At 42.4% G+C, this 19,152-nt stretch overlaps 1 protein-coding gene across 1 annotated transcript; it reads right to left on the minus strand.

Moving 5' to 3' along the window:
- Positions 1-1,771: 1,771 nt before the first annotated feature.
- Positions 1,772-18,650, minus strand: DISP2 (dispatched RND transporter family member 2). Its single transcript, XM_019496460.2, has 7 exons — positions 18,203-18,650; positions 15,278-15,307; positions 12,891-13,014; positions 11,409-11,524; positions 9,822-9,940; positions 8,273-8,370; positions 1,772-6,155 (listed from the first exon to the last, which is right to left on the minus strand). Exons 1-7 carry the CDS (start codon positions 18,595-18,597, stop codon positions 2,742-2,744), a joined length of 4,296 nt encoding a protein of 1,431 aa, XP_019352005.1. The 5' UTR covers positions 18,598-18,650; the 3' UTR covers positions 1,772-2,741.
- Positions 18,651-19,152: the final 502 nt, after the last annotated feature.

A 19,152-nucleotide genomic window follows, 5' to 3' on the forward strand; every position in this document is an offset into this window, starting at 1 on the left:
ATCCACCTCCTCTTCCTGGTTTGGTACTGATGGCTAGAAAATGGTATTTAGAGGTTTGCTTTTGATAACTGGTTTATAGGTAAAGTAAATATTGCATTAGAACAATAGTCCAGGGCAACAGCAAGGGTTAATTGATTTCTAAAAGCCTGTTTCTGCAAGTTTCCTTAAGGCTCCCAGTATCTGACAGGCAAGCAACAAACAGACACACAGGCTGAGAAATTAAAGACATACCACACTGTTCCATAACATGAGATAAGGTGGCACCAGGTCATAGTGCCCAACCGTAGAGCCCTTGGGATTTCTGGTTTTGAGGAACAGACCAAAGTAGGAGAAGACTAGGAAAGCCCAAATTAGGATGTGTGCATGTGCTGGGCTTGTGAAACAATGAATTATTCTGACAAGACAGAACATGGACTGTATGACGACCACAGAGAGACCAATCAGTGATATCCAGAAATGAAGAGTCATCACAGGAGGAGAAAAGAATACAAAAAATGGGATTTAAGAATAGCAAAGGGTCTCTGAGAGGGGAACCCAACGCCACTGTGGACAGAGGGCATACCATCAGACTGTCTCCAACCTCCAGGCTGCTGACATCTGACATTTGAGAGAGAACCTCAGAGTGAAGTTTGCGTACTGGCCAGACGTACCTTGACTCTGTGCAGCTCTAGGATTGGTAGATATAAAATTGTTTGCATTATTCTTATCTGCTATCACTGTGTATCAATAAAATTTGCCTATTCTCCAATTTGGAGTGGTCACGGTCAGTCTGAGGGTTTGGGTCTGCCTGGGACAAGGTATCTGGGTCATAAATGAAATGCCAACAGGTACCGTGCAGCAGATGCCCACCATGACATCCCTCCTGCTGTTCTCCCTTCTGACTTTTACCCAGAGGCTTTTACCAGGCCTACCTTCCACTTCATACTCTACCTCAGAACATGTGTATATCACCTGTATATATAAGGCTGCACCTTCTCCTTGTTTTCCCTTGCCTACCCTTCCTGAACAAGCTATACCCATCTGTGACAATACTCCAGTCATGTGAACTACCTACCACATCTCCATCATCCCAATTAAATCATGTTACCCATCATTTGTATTACATTATGCTTAATTTTCTTGCAGTATTTCATTATTAAAATTGTCACAAAAGTTTCCTTATACTCCTATAAAGGACTTGATACCTTTGGAAGGTGTCCTGAACTTCCCTTGGTCCTCAGACCATCTCTGGGGGTCAACAGTAAGGAAGCTGTGAAATCTCCTTCACTGGAGGCTTTCAAGAAGAGGGTGCGTAGGCATCTATCTTGGAGAGTTTAGGAACAGAGCACCTTGCACTTGTGTAAAACCTGGACTAAATTACTTGACATCCCTTCAAACCTTACAAGTCTATAGTTTATATTCACAAGTCATTTTTTGTACTTATTATTTAACCAACCAAATGCTGAACAGGTACCCTAGAATTGAAAAGAATAACCAATACGGATCTGGGCTATTGTGAGACAAACTCAAATTGCAAAATAAATACAAACCAAGGGGGCCAGTATTCCAACTTGAGTTTTATGCTCAAGTTCCTGCTGTTACTAACCAGACTAGCCAGCCTGGGTAAGTGTCATGGATAGCTGTCATGAATAATGCCTACCTGCACTCTGTGGGCATTGGATTCTGGGAGGTACAAACTTCCTCTTGTTGATTTAGTTGGGGAAAAAAACATTAGGCATGTATAACATGAAGAAAATGAATCATAATTTCTACAGCAAAGGTACCAGGCATCTCAGGTTTAGGAAAGTTTGTCATAACCATTTATTTTTATATTTAATTTTAGAGAGAAAGCTTTTTCTGATTATTTTAACAGATAAAGGCAAGAAAGTATTTTTTTCTGGTAGAGAAAAAGTAGAATTCAAGATTCATCAGATGTGCGAACTTTAAAAAATATGTTTTTACACATGTATGGAAAATCCTGGATAGAAACAAGCTACAAAGATGAAAAGCAAACTGCCCAGGTCACAAAGGGGATGGGGACATGGCTTTTTGTCAGGAAAAAATTCCACACTGAAAATTTTAAACAGTATCTGAAGGAATTCCCTAAAATAAAACCAGATGAAATTCCAGTTTGAAATCTCTTTGGGGCTACATTACATATTCTTATTGATAAGTAACAGACCATGCCAGTTAAAAAACACCCATTGACTGGACATCTGAAAACACCTGAATACAATTTTTTTGTAGAGGTTTGTAGACCTAGGTGACTGATAAAAACAGAGATCTATTTCAACAGAAAGGAATTTGTTTAGTCAACACTGGTCATTAGCCAGATTCCCGTTAGTAACAATTATGGACTTGAGGATTTCTCTCTTTTTTTTTCAGTATACAGCAATATGCATATCTCATCATTATTAACTTTCTGTTTAGACTTGACAATAAAACAATTAATTATTGTACAGAGAATGGCAAACAAGATTGACTTGCTGAATCTCATGGTTCTGTTGTGGATGTGGCATGGCCCACTGGAAGGCCAAAGAGCTTGCACTGCGTTAAGATTCATTTCTGCCTCTCAGCTCTTCAATATCAGATTTGCTGGTTCTGTGAAAATGTAAGTATCTTCACAGCTGAAATATATGGAAATATTCCCAGCTCAAACAGGGGTGGGAGGTAAGATTTGATATTTACACATCAGATAGGAGAGTTTTCTTTCCCTTTTGCCCTATAATAAGAGTGCTGTTTTCTCTGAGATTTCAGCTGCTCTAACTAGAATTTTGTACACTGGATCGCCTGATCCAAACATCAGGCATGTCTGGTTGGCTATTTGGTAGGACAACCAGACCTTCACTCCCTAATCCCAATCGATTTTTCCATGAAGAGCTGTTTTGCTGTGATGCTGGTGGAGATATGTCAAAAACAGTCTCTTTCAGGTCCAATCTCAGGGTATCTCTCTTCCCATTCAGGTTACCCCTCTCTGTTTGACTACAGGAATCAGATATCTCTAAGACATCAGGGCAAGAACTGGCTGATTCATTAAGTTTTATGCTCTGCTCAAAATCACTAATAGATGTCTCACTGGAGATATTGAGCATGTAGAAATTGCTGCCAGGAGAACAAAGGCATCTGTGAAGTTTATAAATTTCAGCTGCAGGCAGATTACTGTTTTCTGAGATATAGTCTGATTGTTGTTGAGCAGCATCACCAGAGCACTGGGGTTTATTTAGCTGCCCTTCATTTTTCATGTTGGCTGGATGACGGTCCCGTATGGATGCATCCCAAGCCTTTGGACCATATTTTTGACATCTGCAATCTCTGCAAAGTCTCTCTCTATGAATTTTTGCTTCTGCTCCTGAGCTGCTATACTTGTAAGGAGAAGATGTTTGCAAGGCTGGACACTGACAAAGACCTACTTGTTGGTTTTCAAGGGGCTCCTGCATATTTTGTCTATCTCTTTCCAGAGAAGGATGAATTCCCATCTTGGGACATCTACTATCTTCAAGCTGCATGTCCTCGGACAGGACTGAAGGACGGTTGGACAACTTACTTGTGGAAGTGCTGTTGTCAAAACTGTCACTCAGTTTTCTGGCCAAGGGCTGGAGTTCATACTGCTCATTTGCAGTGTTGGACTCCTGCACCTTCCGTAATCTGTTTGCATTCTCACTTCTACCACAGGCAAAGCTGCCATTCAGCCTAGTGTCATCAGAGTAGTTTTTGAGGGCGTGGGCACAAGGCCAGAGGATCTGACCACAGTTCTTCTCTGGGCCAAAGAAGCAACAGAGAGACTGGAAAAAAAAACTGGCAAATCCACAGCTGATACACTTGATCATCATTATGAAAATCCCCAGCTTCCTGTATGCCAGCACTGTTGCAGGCAACATTATGATACCCGCAGAAAATAAAGCGGAGGCAGCCATGGCAGTGGCACAGCTCATCTGCTTCAGAGAGAAGGCCACTCGGCTCAGACGATCAGAGTGAGGGCACAAGTGGTAGGAAATACAGTAGTTCACTGTAAAGTCAGTGGAGAGGCCCACTGCTGCTGAAATGAAGAGAGACTCCACTGCATTGAGCTGCCATTCCAATAGGACCAAAAGCCCAACAGTTACCAGTACAGCGCCTGTGATAGCCATAACAGAGAATATACTAAGAAGAACATTCCAAGTGGTGAGCAACAGCACTACAAACGAGATGGCTATGGACAGCCCCATAACCACCATTGTCTCTGTGCTAAGACTGTTTTGGAGATTATATAGCTCGAGTTTACTAGTGAACCATCCATTCTGAAGCCCCACAGGGGCAGTCTTCATTTCCTCTGTTATCCAGAGATCGATTTCATTGTAGAATCGTTTGCCTTCACTGTAGTTGAAGCTGTAGTGGTAAATAGTTTGAAACTGTAGCACCATGGCAGCTAGGTTTCCCTCTCCATCAAATCTGAGGCCGAGGTCATATGTTTCATCCTCCCCTCTGCCTTGTTCCATGATCATAATTTTTATGCAGTGCAGGAAGACTTCGCTTCGGTATGGGAAAGTGAAATGGTTACAGCAGAGGTTGAAGCTGTGGTCTCTTTGGGAGCACTGTCGACTATCCATCCACCTGAGAAACTCCTCCATGAAACACACTGTGGACTTTTGCTCAAGGTCTGGATAATAGAACGTTTGATTCTTCACATTTTGGCAGAATTCCAGGAGCCACTTCTGAGCTTCAGGCTTCTGGATTGTAAATGTCGTGTCTACCACCAGTGTGCCATTGCTCTTTGGATTGAAATGATCCCCATTGTCCACAGGCAGTATTCCCCAGACTATAGTGATGGGCATGTGTTGTCCTTCTCCATGCTCCAACCTTTCAAACATGAACTGGTGACAGTATTCTGCATCATATCTCTCAAAGGGGTGGCTTAGCCTAAACACCTGGACAGAAGGTGTCTCTAAAGTGGGAAGTTTTAGCTTAGGGTTAAAACAGGATATATAGGCACCTCCTATTGCTAAGGCTGCAAACCAGCAGATCCAGATATAACGAAACTTTATGACACCACATGGAAGAAGCTTTTCAAATAATAGCTTGGAGGTTTCACACCAGGTATTTTGAAGGCCACGGAATATATGATGAAGAAACAGAATGACTCTCTTGTGTCCACTGTTGTTCCAGTAATCTTCTGGCTTATAAATGCAGTTTGTTGCTATGTAGCGTTCATACAGCACAATGGAGGAAGGGAGCCAAGTCATCATGAATATTAAATTCACCAGTACAGAAGTACCCATGTAGATGGCAAAGCAGCGGATGGCAATTATATTGCTCATGTAGCTGGCATAGAAAGCAGCACCTGTTGTAAAGCAGGATGTCAGCATAAGATACCCAAAGTGGTTCATGGTTTGTCTCATCCACTGCAGGAGGCCAGCAGAAGGATTTTGGCTTTTGTTGAGGCTCCAGAGGTCAAAAAAGACAAAGGTGTGATTGGCACAAATACTGCTGAGAATGATGACTGCTGTCAAGTTTACAAAAGGGAAGTAGGTGAATTGGAAGGCCACCTTATACAAGAAGTAGGATATCATCAAAGAACTAACAACAGCCAAAAGGACCATAAAAGTTACAAATATTGAGTGTAAATAAAAAGATATACTTAGAAAAATGGTTAATATGGCCAGGACTGGATACCTGTTATCGAGTAAAAGATAGTGCCTGAAAAGCTTTTGTTTAAGACCCAGGTCCATTCCTGTAATTGATGTGTAATTATCAAACAGGTCCCATGATTCAAGGTTGTCCAGATAGATTCTCATCATAGATGTACCTTTTCTTGTTGGCAAAAACAACAGGCTGTATTTGAGTGATGGTACTTGATACTCCATTGTCTGAGGACTGAGAAAGTCTCTGTCAACCAAGAAGTGGAGAAGCTGGTAAATAGCATTGAATTGGGTGCATTTTTCTGGGAGTTTGGCACACTGAGAATGTTTCTCTCTCACAGTCCTGGGACCTAGGCAAGAAGGGGTAAGGATGCCTTTGTGGTAGTCTGGGGCACAGGAACGAAGCAGAATCAATGTGTGGGAGATGTCTGCTTGGGTTATCTCCAAACAAGAAGACCTATTGTACAGGACAGCTATATAGTTACCTAGAGACCAACTTGGGCAGCATTCATTGGCTTCAGTACGTTGACAGAGATCTTTAAAATGAACGTGAGAGCGGATCTGCAAAAATGGCCAAGAAGATATCACATTAGACCTTCCCTATACAGGGTTCATCTTGCTCCCACCACCTGACTTTATATAAAATGTTGTTTAACTTCCTCCCAGGAATCTTCCCTTCCTCACCACATTTACAAACCATGTCTCTTCATCCTCCTGTTGACAGAATTCAAGATACTATAGACATGGAAATAAGACGTCTAGACAGCACTTTCCCCAAAACTCAGTAAACATCCTCAGTTATATATTTCTTACCGTGGCTAATCTCCAAAATGTGACCCTTCTTCAAGCCATTGTTTCCCCCCTTGTAACAGTAGTTTTCCTCACTGCTACTCATCTTCTGGCTCAGGATGAGAAGGGAGACAATTATTTTGGCTTTTCTTCCCCTCTTCCCATTATCCTTTTAGTCTTAGATGTTTTTCTTTACTCCAGTGATGTTCCCTGGAGGATGAGATCTGGATACACGGCTATCCCACTACAGGCTAGTCTAGTGGTTCTGTGTTTTAGACCCACAAAACCCCTTGTTAGACTTAAGGCACCCCTTGGAAAATGCCAGCTCTTAGTTTTCACTCATTTATTGACTAAAGAAAAATAATAGAGCAATTCTTCTGTTGTAAACTGCTCAGAAAAGTCACAGCAAGTCACAATGTTTTTAACAATATGGATTCATATCTGAAATCTCTAGATTTACTCTGTGAATCATGTGTAGGTATTTGCACACCTAATAGTATAAATATTGTGTAGCACCCTGTGACACCCTTAAAAGAATCTCATGGCATCCCATGGTGATGCGGCACCCTGATTTTGAATCCTTGTTCTAGTCAGTGTTCAACACTATTTCCCCATTATGGGCCAAATATTGCTTTATTTCCTTTTCCATGTTCTTTTTGCCTTGCACCTATATAAACAGCAGATATGTCCAAACCCCTTTGGAAGACTTTCACAATCTCTCTCTATCAGATACTTACTGAGATTCTCTTACCATCACTAATAAATTAGATGTAGTCAAGCTAATTTATTGTCTTACAATTATGATCTGCAAGAGACCACCGTGCCATTGTAACTAGCACTGGACTGGCAGTTTGTAATATTAAGACTGGTCATATCCAGTGCAGTCCTATTTGGCTGGAAACAGGCCATCTGGCTTACCTGTCCTTACATGACCATTTCTAACTTAGGGTGCATTTGCAGTATGGTCACTGCTGTGTTGCAACTAGTGTAGACACACCTAGACTAACTAACTTGGATACTGCTAGCAAGGTAGCTACTTTTTGGATTTTTCTGTCCACACTGAGTGATATGCTGCTGCTATGGCTTCACTGCTACCAGTACTCAAAATAGCTGTTAAAGCTAGTTTGATTATGTCCACCAAGCTGCCATCAAAGCAGTGACTTAAAAATAAACATGCCCTTGCAGAGAATACCAAACTTCTGGAGATGTAACCTTCAGAAAATCTGATCCTTTATAGTTATTAACAGTGGCGATGTATAGTGGGTGCACATGCACCCCCTGACTGCAGAGTACCTGGGCAGGTGGGCAGGCAAGAGCACTGGTGCCCCCCCGAGAGCACTGGCCCGGGAGTGCGCCAGGAGAAGTGGTCCACCCCGCGGCCTATCCCCCCAACCCAAATGTGCCAGTGGTGTGCCTGGAAGTGCCAATGGCACACTGCTGCCAGTTGCGGATTGGCGGGATCAGCTGCAGGGGACCTCCCCCCTGGGCCTGTGGGATCGGCCGTAGGGGTAGCCCCTCCCGGTCGCTGACTGTCCACTGGGGGGGCAAGTGCCCCCCTGACTCAGGAGACACCAGTTGCCCATGGTTATTAAAGATCTTATGATCCTTTTCACAAACCTATGTAATCTAATTAATCCTAGCGTTTGAAATGTCAGCCTAGTTCCAATGATGCCACCTTAAATAGTCTACAGTTTCTGGCCCAAACTGTTGATATGCACTGCTTTTCAACCCTACAGCAACTGAATATTGGTGGCAGATAGAATATGCTTTTGCAACATCTGGGATGAAAGATGCTTTGTGTCTTATATTACCACTTTCCCACATGCCTTAAAGGTAGAGATTGACTGAAAAGAGAAGTATATGTACGTGCTCCAAATTACATTACTAACCTTCTCCTGTTCAATTTGACACATGGACTGAATAGCTTGCAAGTTCCATAAGCTTCCAGCAGTTGTGGACATAAATACCAGCTGGGAATAACTCTTTTCTGAAAAACAGAAATATAGCCATGAAAAAAACAGAAATCTGTACTCCATGAAGGACCAGCCAGGCTGGTTGGAAGTTACTATGGACAAAAAGTTACTCTAGCACTACCTGTAAAACTACTGATGTACTTTTTATTAAGTGAAAAAAACCCACAGAGCTTGTGGCTGCTAGAGAAGGGCAAGGTTACATTATGTCTGCTTTGACTCATAGGAACAGACATTGCACATACACCAATATAAATGATCAGAAACCAGTTCAAATCTGTAACACAATAGAAGTTGCACATAACAGAACAGAGCACATAAACCTCTTTCAAAATGGCTGAAACTGGTTTAAGATAAACCTGGATGGATGTAGTATCAGACTTAACTGATTTAGGTCAAATTTGTTTATTGAACTTCTGTCCCAGCTCCCCTCCAGATTCAAGTTAATTCACATCCCAGGATGCTTTGCACCTCCCCCGCACCCCTCCCCTCCTTTGCAGGGTGGGCAGGGTAGCCTTGGCCCAAGCTGTCTGCTCCAGCAGAGTTGGGAGGCATGCTCTAGCACTCTCCAGTTTCCAGCCTGGGCCACTGCAGGTATGTGGCTGCATTTCAGGAATCGAAAGTGAATGTCTGATCACGTGCTTATTGGTTCAATCTATGTAGCTCAGACTAACCTGTGAAGACTGAATTGATTCAGCCTGGGGCTTTTTGACTGTCTGTACTTAGCTGTAGTCTGCGTACCATAACTGTCAACATCAGAGAGGTAAGGACATAAGGTTCTCTAAATATCCTTTTTAGGCTATGAATTTCGTCTCTGTGGAGAAACTACTGTGGCTTAGATTATGATTCCTATCACAGAAAGTTGGAAAGATTGAGGGGCTGAGGAATAACCAAAAGCTCTAAAGATCCTGACAAATGAAGCACTTCCTTAAGATGGGAAGTAAGAGCAAAGCTTTTCTTTTCAGCTTTTTTCATTTTTTATACATGTTGGGGACAAGAAGGGTGAGAGATGCAAAATTGAGAGAAATCAGATACTTTCCCCCTCATTTCCAAACAACTGTTTCTGAAAACATTGAATTTTGTAATGATTTTTTAAACATTTTCAATCTTTTTAAAAATGGAGAATTTCTTCCAAAATGATTTTTTGCAAAAAAAAAAAAAAAAAAAGTCAGGTTTAGGTGAAGACAAATTTTTCAATGAAAAACCTTTCCATGGAAGAATTTCAAACAGTTCTACCTACAGCTAGGTGGTGAGGTTTAATATGTTAAGGTTTGCAAAAAAGATGTGACATTACTAAGTGAAAGGCACTTTGGAACACACAGAATTTAATTATATCTGACTATAATATTTTCAGAGTAAGTCTGCATGTCCTGAGCGTGGCTTCTCCCAGCTTTATTAGGAAATAAGGGAAATTTCTTGTATTTCTTGGTAGTTATCCTTTGAAAGTCTTTAATGAGAATTTCCTTACCTGGGGGGCCACAAAAGAAACCATCTTTTCTATAGTCTTGCTCCACCATCCTCCGTGTCCTTGATTCCTGTTCTCCATGGATAGTCCTTTGCCCTCTGTTAATGCCTGTGTCACCATACCTAAAAAGAGATCATCATTTCTCTTTTATGGAACAGCAGGATTTTCCATTTGTTTGCAAGCTCTGTGATTAACTATCCATTCATTATCACAACAGGAAGACATGCTTTTATGAGACACACAGCAATAAGAATGGCCTTTGGCATAAAATAGTATATATCTTGGAGCACAGAGTTTCAATGCAGGACAATCATGCAGGTTTGACTGTGAGAATTTGCAATAATATAAATGAGATTATAACAAGTAATTTTGCCTGATTCAGCTGCTTTAACCAGTTTAGCATAATTTTCAAGAGCAGCTAAGTGACTTAGGATCCCACCTATTAGGCATCTAAGTGAACTTAGGTGTCTATGTGCAATTCTATTCCACCATATTCCACCCTATTCAAGTAGAGAAAATCCATTTGTAACACACCATCATTTTACCCTTAAGATTAAGCCATAAAAAAGCCATGAGGAAGAGGACTCACCCACCTTTTTATTAACAGTTTTTTCAGAGACTTGAGTAGGGAGGAGTAGACTCATACTTAGGCACCTACATTTATTTATGTACCTAGTAGATAAAATGGAATATGGGCCTAAGTCTCACTGAAAACAAAGGGGATTTAGGCTCCTAAGCACCTTAGTCACTTTTGACAATGTGTTTTATACTGTCAGTTGGATACTTTTGCAAACGTTATCCATTAACTTTACAGCCAAACAAGGTTCCCTTTAAGGTGAGCATGTGCACAACTGTGCACAACTAAAAGTGTGGCCACACTCAGCCTTTTCAAGGCCACGCACCAGGAGAGGCTAGGGTGGGAGCCTGGCACAGGCTCCGCTGGCTCCAGGGAAGCGCTCCACTCCCCCGCATCAGGGCTGAGGCCATGCGGGGGGGCAGAGCAGTGTCCCAGAGCTGGCAGAGCCTCACTTGGGGCAGGCAGCAGCTCCTCCCTGAGGTGAGGCAAAGAAGGGATGGAGCCTGGCGCAGGGGGCTGGTGGGGGGCTGGTGCGGGCTCCGCCGGCTCCAGGGAAGTGCTCCACACCCTGGACCTGATGAGGGGGAGCAGAACACTTCCCCGGAGCCAGCGTAGCCTGTGCCAGCCCCTGGCTCCAGCCCCTGGCCCCTGCCCTCCAGCCCCCTGCCCTCTTGGCTCCAGCCCCCGGCCTCAGCCTCCAGCCCCCAGCTTCAGCCTCCAGCCCCCAGCCTCTTGGCTTCAGCCCCCAGCTCCAGCCTTCGACCCCCAGCCCCAGCCTCTGGCCCCCAGCCTCTCGGCTCCAGCCTCCGGCCCCCAGCCCCCTTCGATAAGTGTCCCATGCTGGACTGAGGCGGCGTGCTCATGGATCGAGGCGGCGTGCTCACGGACCGCTACTCCTTAGAGGGAACATTGCAGCTGAATACAGCCAAACTAAGAAGTCTCAGCAGAGGTCATGCAGGCTCATCAATGCATTCTGAGCCCCAAACCCCACAAAAACTACTAAGTCTACACACCTGTTCTTCTCCGTATAGGGAGAAAGTAAAAGGGCCTTCCTATAGCCCGTATGGCTTTGCATATTCTTCCAGACAATGAGCTTTCTGCCAATGTCAGTATCTCGAGGCTCAAATCCCTAGAGACAAGCAAAAGGTTTTATTAATTTATAGTAGTGGAGCTTTAGTTTAGCATAACATTGCTTAATCCATCTCCTATACGTCTCTTGTCAGACACAGGAAGTGACTGGGATTATTTGAATCTGATCATATTTTATGAGGCATAGACAAATTGAATTTCTACTGGAAAGGGACCTGAAGTCCATCTTAGAACCTACTGGGAGATGCTAGAAGCACGGTAGAGTAATTCAACAGACATTAGCGCCTCTCAGAGAAAGCCATACTAATGCACAGTAGAATTAGTCTGCTGCACATTAGCATCACCTAAAAGATGTGCACCATCGCTACTGCGCAGTACCGCTGATTACGGCACATTAAGTTAGTAGCTGTTATTACAGATACTAAATTTAATGCACTGTAATTACGGTGCATTAATGCACATATAGACATGGCCACAGAGATGTAATTTCTCCTTTCCTTTTTGGCCTGTGACAAGCTGCCCAGAGTTGAAACTGAACAGGTCAAGCAGGATTTCCTTCATCTTCTCTAGATAGGGGGTTTCAACCCAAATCAACACTAGTGAAAGAAGGATTTCTTTTCTTCCACCTTCACAGTCTGTGCCCATAGCAGGACTTTGGCCACAGGATTCCTTCTATCAGTCCTGGAAATCTGTTCTGCATCTCATGCTAGAACCTGAGAAAGGTTTATTTTTTTCTGAGGCCTTTTTTATATTAGATGAAGAGAAGAGAGAAATGTATTATGAAACAGAGATATTTGTAGAAATATCTACAGATATCTGCAAGGATAAACAACCAAGAGAGAGAGGAACTATTTAGGAAGGGCAAAAAGCAGTACCTCTAGGAACACGTTGAACGAGCAAAGGAAAATTAAGGCTGAACAACAAGAAAAATTTTTTAACAGCAAGGTCTGTTCAACAGTGAAAGGGTCTTCTAAGGGTACTCAGAAAGATTCTTTCTTTAAAGTCCTTTAAAATTATGACCAGGACCAGAAAATATGCTGCAGAAAACAATCCTGCCCTGACTAAAAGGGATGGATTCTGCATTTTGCATCATAAGAGCAAGGGCTGCAGATTTTTTTGTGGCATAATACTCTTCCAGAAGCTTTGGATATGGTATTTCTGAGACTGATATGACGTACAGCAGATTGGTAATAGATGTTGTTGTGCATTCTGGAGGAATCTGAGAGGTGGTGACTTTAACAACCTTATGTGTTTCCTGGCTGCCCCTCTTCTCCATCCAGTTCCAAAGAAGGTGGGAAGAATGTAACAGTTTTACATTGCCTTATGAAACCTTCAATTATTGTTGCAATGATTAATTTTGCCTTTATGAATGATGTAGATGGCTTATACCATTGGTAAGGACTTACCATCAAGGGCTCTGCAAAATCTGGCAAATTTCCAACTAGCAGGCCAGCTAAAGTACAAACCACAACTGTCACTGAACAGAGCACCAGGACAGCTACAGGCCACTCAGCAATCACCTGGGAATAACTGGAAGCAACACAAGAAAAGAAATACAGCTGTTAGCACACTGGTGATATTAAGTTAGATATTAAGCATAATGTTAGAAAAAGGAAATTAAATACAACAAAGGCTTCCTGGTTTTGGAATATATTTGTGGAAAAGCTTAGGGGATGTAGTTCAATGAATAATGAAAATGTTGTCTCCAACTGGATGTTTACATGTAGTTCTAATTAACTTGGGTAATTGCATTTTCCTTCCCTCCATTTCCTTGCTTTTTCAATTGGAAATAATAAAAACCAGGCACTTGCATCCTAGGGCAAAATAAGCCTGTAAATATTTAACTGAAAAAGATTCCCTCTGAGAAGGCTTTTTCTCCGCTTCTTTTTGTTGTGCAGACCAAACTATCAGCTGCATGAAGTCAAGTGCGTAACTGATGAAAAGTGGCATGAAACTGCAGATCTCACTAGGATACTCACAGTAGGTAATTAACTTGTAGAATTTCTGCCACAAGATGGTACTGAATCTTGCTAAAATCTTGCTTATATTATTCAGTGTATGAGTATATATCTGGAAAAGGACTCTTTTGCTGATATGCATTGTATTTTCACTCTAAGGGTTTGCCAATATAGCTATACTGGTAGTCTATACCAGCACATCTTTTCTAGTGCAGCCTAGACCCAATTGCCTAGAGTTTTTTTGTACTTTCTTTAGAAGTATGTGGAACAAGCTGTTGTTGGAGACAGGATACTAGACTAGACACCCCTTAGTCAGATCTGGTAAGTTTCTAAATATTTCTGGTCTTCTGAGGTTTAAGAATTACTATTGAAGGGGATTACTATTGAATATTATGTTCAGAAAACTCAGGCTTATGGCGGCTATACTGAGGGGCTTCAATTGTGAGGTATAATGCACTTGCCAGTCCAGTCCTTTGCCTTTTTTGAGCCAGGAGGTGCAGGCACAAGACACATTTACACCAGTGTAATCTGCCTTCACACCAGTGTGAACATGGAAAAGCATGTAACGTGCAGATCTTTAATCATTCTCCTTCTTTTCTACTTAAATTTGAGGAAAAGATGTCAGGAAATAAGGGTGACTGGTAATATTTTCATTTGTCTTTTCTATTAAATATGTGCTTTTTTATAAAATGTACCTAGATTTTCAACAATCATTTTTCCATCATGAATTATTCCTCTTCACTCAGAGATTGCATCTTGCAGCATTTTACACCTCTTCAAAAATATAGTCATCTAAATGTAATTTGTAGAGCTTCTGGTACATTAATATATAAAGAACTAGGACACACTACATAGAGACTTGAAAAGCAAGTCTCTACCACCAAAGACCATGAAAAACAAAGTTCTGAGGCTGTTACTACTATTTCCTTCACACAGAGCTATCTTGGGCACATCTACACGTCACCCTGTGACAACGTAGTGATGTGCTACATCACTGTATGGCATGCTATGGCAATGTAGCTTTCGTGCAGGTCTACATGTGATTGCCAATTACGTCATTGTAGCAGCATGCTCCCCTAGTATAGAATGCCACTACGGCAACATAGTGGCAAAATCTAACCATGTACCATGTGCACGATGCAGTAACCGCCTGTACTGCAGCGTGCTTTATTACTTCCAAAAGGAAGTACTAAAGCACAGCACCGTAGCAATGTCCCTGTATGGAGATGTGCTGATGTATCCCCTGTGTCTAAAAGTGTTCCAGTTCTCAGTTCTGAAATGCAAGCTCCATGTGAATCCATTGCAACCTCTTAACAGCAACAACATTAGTGTTATATTTTATCCATATGTCTTAGTGTCACAGCACTTTACCTGGCAGATAACAATTATTACAGGGAGAATGAAGGACTAAGAAGTGGAGTGACTTGCTAAGGTCTCTTGAAAAGGTAGTGACAGAGGTGTGCATAGCATTCTGCAGGTTTCCTGACTCCAAGGCTGGCATCTGTTTAGTTAGCCAGGCTGCTTCCTTGGTCTTGCTTTAGTCCAGACAAGAAAAACAAATAACAGTGTTGGATGAGCCAGAGGTAAGTCGTGCTCTGCGAAAAGCTAGATAGACAACGCAGTGTTGTCTGAATACAAGTTAAATTTGTTTCACAAACAGAAGATGACCTTTCTAAACAGATGGGAAATCCTTAATGTCGAGCTCTGACCTTGCCTCTGAGGCTTCTCCTATCTGGGATGTCACTGGGAATAATATGCTGTGTTTCCTAATAGCATGGTAGGAGAACAGTGATAACAGGGTAGAAAAGCAGAAAAGCATTTGATATTAAACATACCTTTTTGGCATCCTGAAGCCTTTGTCATGTCTGCAGAGAGAAAGAGATTCATTGGTGCATTATTTTAGTATGAAACTGAGTGTTATGCTGCTCATAAGCAAGTTAACCCTTTCAGAGACTGAAAAACAACAAATGATGCAGCACATTTCCATCTGGGAAAAGCTGCAGCATGAATTTAATACTCTAGTGAACAGCACAACCTCTCACCAGCATTCTAGAGATGTGTAGATGTAGGCTTGAATCCCAGTCCTAGTTAATAGTTTTATGGAAAAAAATCTACAGAATTTAATTTGGCTATAATATAGTCCTGTGGGAATTACATCACTATTCTCTGTACACTCAAATCTAAAGAGTTTAATACTTCGCTTAATGATTTTTGACCATTCAATAACAAAGGTTCAAAATTATGGTTCAAAATACAGTTTATTGTTCAATACTATGGGACTTTTACATAAGGGTCAACATTATATGCCTGTTGGGTTCTTTTCAGTGGACAATGTTTTTAGTGGAGGGCCAGTAGGGGTATGGAGCTGCTCAGAACCATTTGCCAGTGTATCCTTCAAAGGTGGATATTTTTTATTTTTAGTTGCACGGCTCCATGCACTGCTTTGGAAACAAAGCCTCCTTTAAGGATTCCAGGGTTACTGGAAGGTAGCTAACAAACCTTTGAGTGTGAGCTTCCCACCTGCACAGCAACCAAAGCCACATTCAGATCTGAAGGGCCTTTCCTTCTTCTCTGCCATTTCCCTTAGCTATAAAACCTTATGTCCTCATTCTGGACTGTCCTACATAGCAATGTGCTATCATACAGAGCACTTCCAGCTGTATGGCAACAGCTCTATAGGAGTGGAATGGATGGCAGGATGGTAAAACTGAGCAGCAGAATTTGCAAAGCAAATGGAAAGACCCCAGAGAATGGAAAGAGGTCTACTTGGTGGTGTGTGTTAATTTATCAGTAAATCACTTACCACTTTCCTCACTGGACTAATATGCTCTGGTTTTGGGGGGCTGGTTTTGCCTTGTATTTTAAACAATGGTTACAGTCAGCACAGAAATGCATTTCTATTTTATTTCTCTCTCACTCATTTTTGCATTAGATTTGCTGAACCATAGAATACTGTCATTTAATCATTTTTCTGACTGCCAGAGCTGCAAAATCTGCCAGGGCTCTGCAAATCTTGCTGTGTCTGCTGCTGAAATAACCTACTATAGAAAATTAAACCAACAGTTTTGTTGACAGTGTGTGAGGTAAAATAGGATTCAGGTCACACTCTTATGGCTGCAATAGCTCAACAATATAACTCAGAGGTGGGCAATTATTTTGGGCTGAGTTTTGGCAAGCCATCAAGGGCCATATGACAGGCAGCCAGGGGCACATACATATTACTTTTCTAAATTTTTTAGGGGCCCTGTGAGCTGGATACAATGGCCTGGTGGGCCACATTTGGCCCATGGGCCGCATTTTGCCCACCCCGATATAACTGGTCTTTCTCTGTTAACACCTATAAACTGAGAACATAAAATGAGCCTTGGCCTGTACCCGTGTGTTGGGGTAGAGGTTCCAAGCATTCTCTCTTTCCAAGGTGCCTGTTAACGTGGTATTGAAGGGTTTGTCAGTGCCAAGAATGCTCCTAAAAAAATCATATGAAGCCAAGAAGTGCGGTGGTAGGTGGAGGAGCGCAGTGGTATATTATACCAAATTAAAGGTTGTATCCCATGTGGAGTCTCTGAGAATTGTTACAGTGCTTCCAGGAACAGGGCTGCCTCAGGAGCAATGCCCCTGGAAGCAAGTGATAATATGCAGCTTTCCCTTATTTCAGTACAGGCAGTGACTTGAAGTCACACATTAATTCTCAGAAGGCAGCTATTTACCTAAGGGCTTGTCTATATTGTGGTGGCTGCATGTCTTAGCAGGGACACCCCTGAGTACACTTTGCCTACACACTCTTGCTTGCACACTCCGTACTAAAAGTACACTACCAAGGTTGCTCAAGGGTCATCGCTAGTGGCTGCTGTCAAACACACTGGAGACTGAGGTCTTGCAGGAAACTGCAGGGGATGGCCTCAGACCAGCCCTTCTGATATGTCTCCAGTGTTGCCAACTCTCATGATTTTTGGTGTTGTCTTTAAAGTCTATGCTTTGGGAATGTGAAAAATGTAGCTTTCTTTTATATATATTTATATTTATGTATATATATAAAAGAAAGCTAAATCGTTCACATTACCAAAGCACAGACTTTAAGAACAATGCCAAAAATCATGAGAGTTGGCAATACTGTGTCTCCAAGTGTAGACTGTGGCTGTGGCAGTGGGAGGGTGGAGCATGCTAAGTAGTGCCACTACAATGTAGAAATACCCTTAAAAAATAATTTTTATGATCATAACTGTGCCATGAGAGGTAGCTCTCCTGTTCTGATGGAACATTCCTTCTCCCACAAAGGAAACTCCACAAGTTATTCAGGAGTCTCCAGCACCTTGGCACCTGCATAGCATACATTATAGATCTCAGTCACACTGAAATTCTTCCAGACCAAAGGACATGTGACAGATTTTTTAAGATGTAGAAAGGAAATGGAGAACAGCAAAATAAAAGTCACAGCTAGATCAGAAGGTCCTGGCACCAGCTGGGAGACTACTGGTTTTATTTACTGGAGTTCTTTTAATGGAATATCACAATTTCTCTGGTTCTTGTGAGTCACACCGGTGCTAGGAGCTGCTTGTGCATCATATTCAAAAGCTAGGGATCAAAGCACTGCCCCCTCTATGCACCTATGGGGTGCATGTAGCTAAAAAGGAAGTAAGGAGCTGGCAAAGCTGCAGTCCTCCTCCTTTCGCACCAGTCCCCAGGCTATTCCCAGTCCCTTTACCCCATACAAAGAGAGACCATGAGTAGCCCTCTGACCTTTTGCATAAACCTTGGCTTACCTGACTGTTACAATGTGGTGCTGTACTGTCCGTGATTGATGCTGGTCATGTGACCACTGTTTCCAATGACTTTCAGGGTTTTCATGGTGAGGAGCTGGCAAGGGATCCCCGCTGGAATGGTGAGAACACAAGGTGGCTCTCTCTCCATGCCCGGGTAGTGGGGGCAAAGCATAGCTGCCTCTAGGCTCTTGCTGGTTGCAATGGTAATACAAGTGATGCTGATGTGAATCCTGGGAACTGGATGGCACCTGGCCATTGGCTTGGGTGGAGATTGGTCCAAGCATGCAGCTGGAAGAAGGTAAGTGATCTCTCACCAAGCTGGGAGATGCAGCAATTGGACAGTGATGGACTGGACAACCTCTTTCCCAGGGCACTTCACTGTGGCTTGGTTCCATCTTTCTGATTTCTGGCACAGTAAGACAGGATTGGCAAAGTTCTGGGTTTACTTTTTCTCTGTAAGAGCAAAATGAGGGGTTTTAATATATAGCTAAGAGATGGAAAGGCTCTGCAAGAGATTGCAATCTAAAGATTTTTATAGATTAACAGATTTTCAACTCAGAATGAACCAGTATGATCACCTTGTCTGCCCTTCTGTGGGACACAGGCTGTGAGACCTCACCCAGTTTTTCCTACATCAACTCCAGATCTTATGGTTGGACAAAGAAGATATTATCTTTAGAAAGACATCCAGGTTTGATTTAAAGCAGCGGTTTTCAAACTTTTTAGACTTGAGGCACCCATCATTTGACTTGAGGCCCTCCATAACTTTTGTGAATGGAGCAACACCCCATTTCAAAAAATTAATTTATTACAGTGCTTAGCTCCTTGCAGAGGGGTCAGGCAGTGGAGGCAGGCCCGGGACCAGGCTGGGAAGAGCCTGAGCTTGGCCTTATCTCCTCATACCTGCCTATCTCCTCATACCTCCTGGATCCCTTCAAAAGATATTGCAA

The sequence above is a fragment of the Alligator mississippiensis genome, chromosome 2 (genome assembly GCF_030867095.1).
Source record: "Alligator mississippiensis isolate rAllMis1 chromosome 2, rAllMis1, whole genome shotgun sequence".
NCBI classification, from domain to species: Eukaryota; Metazoa; Chordata; order Crocodylia; family Alligatoridae; genus Alligator; species Alligator mississippiensis.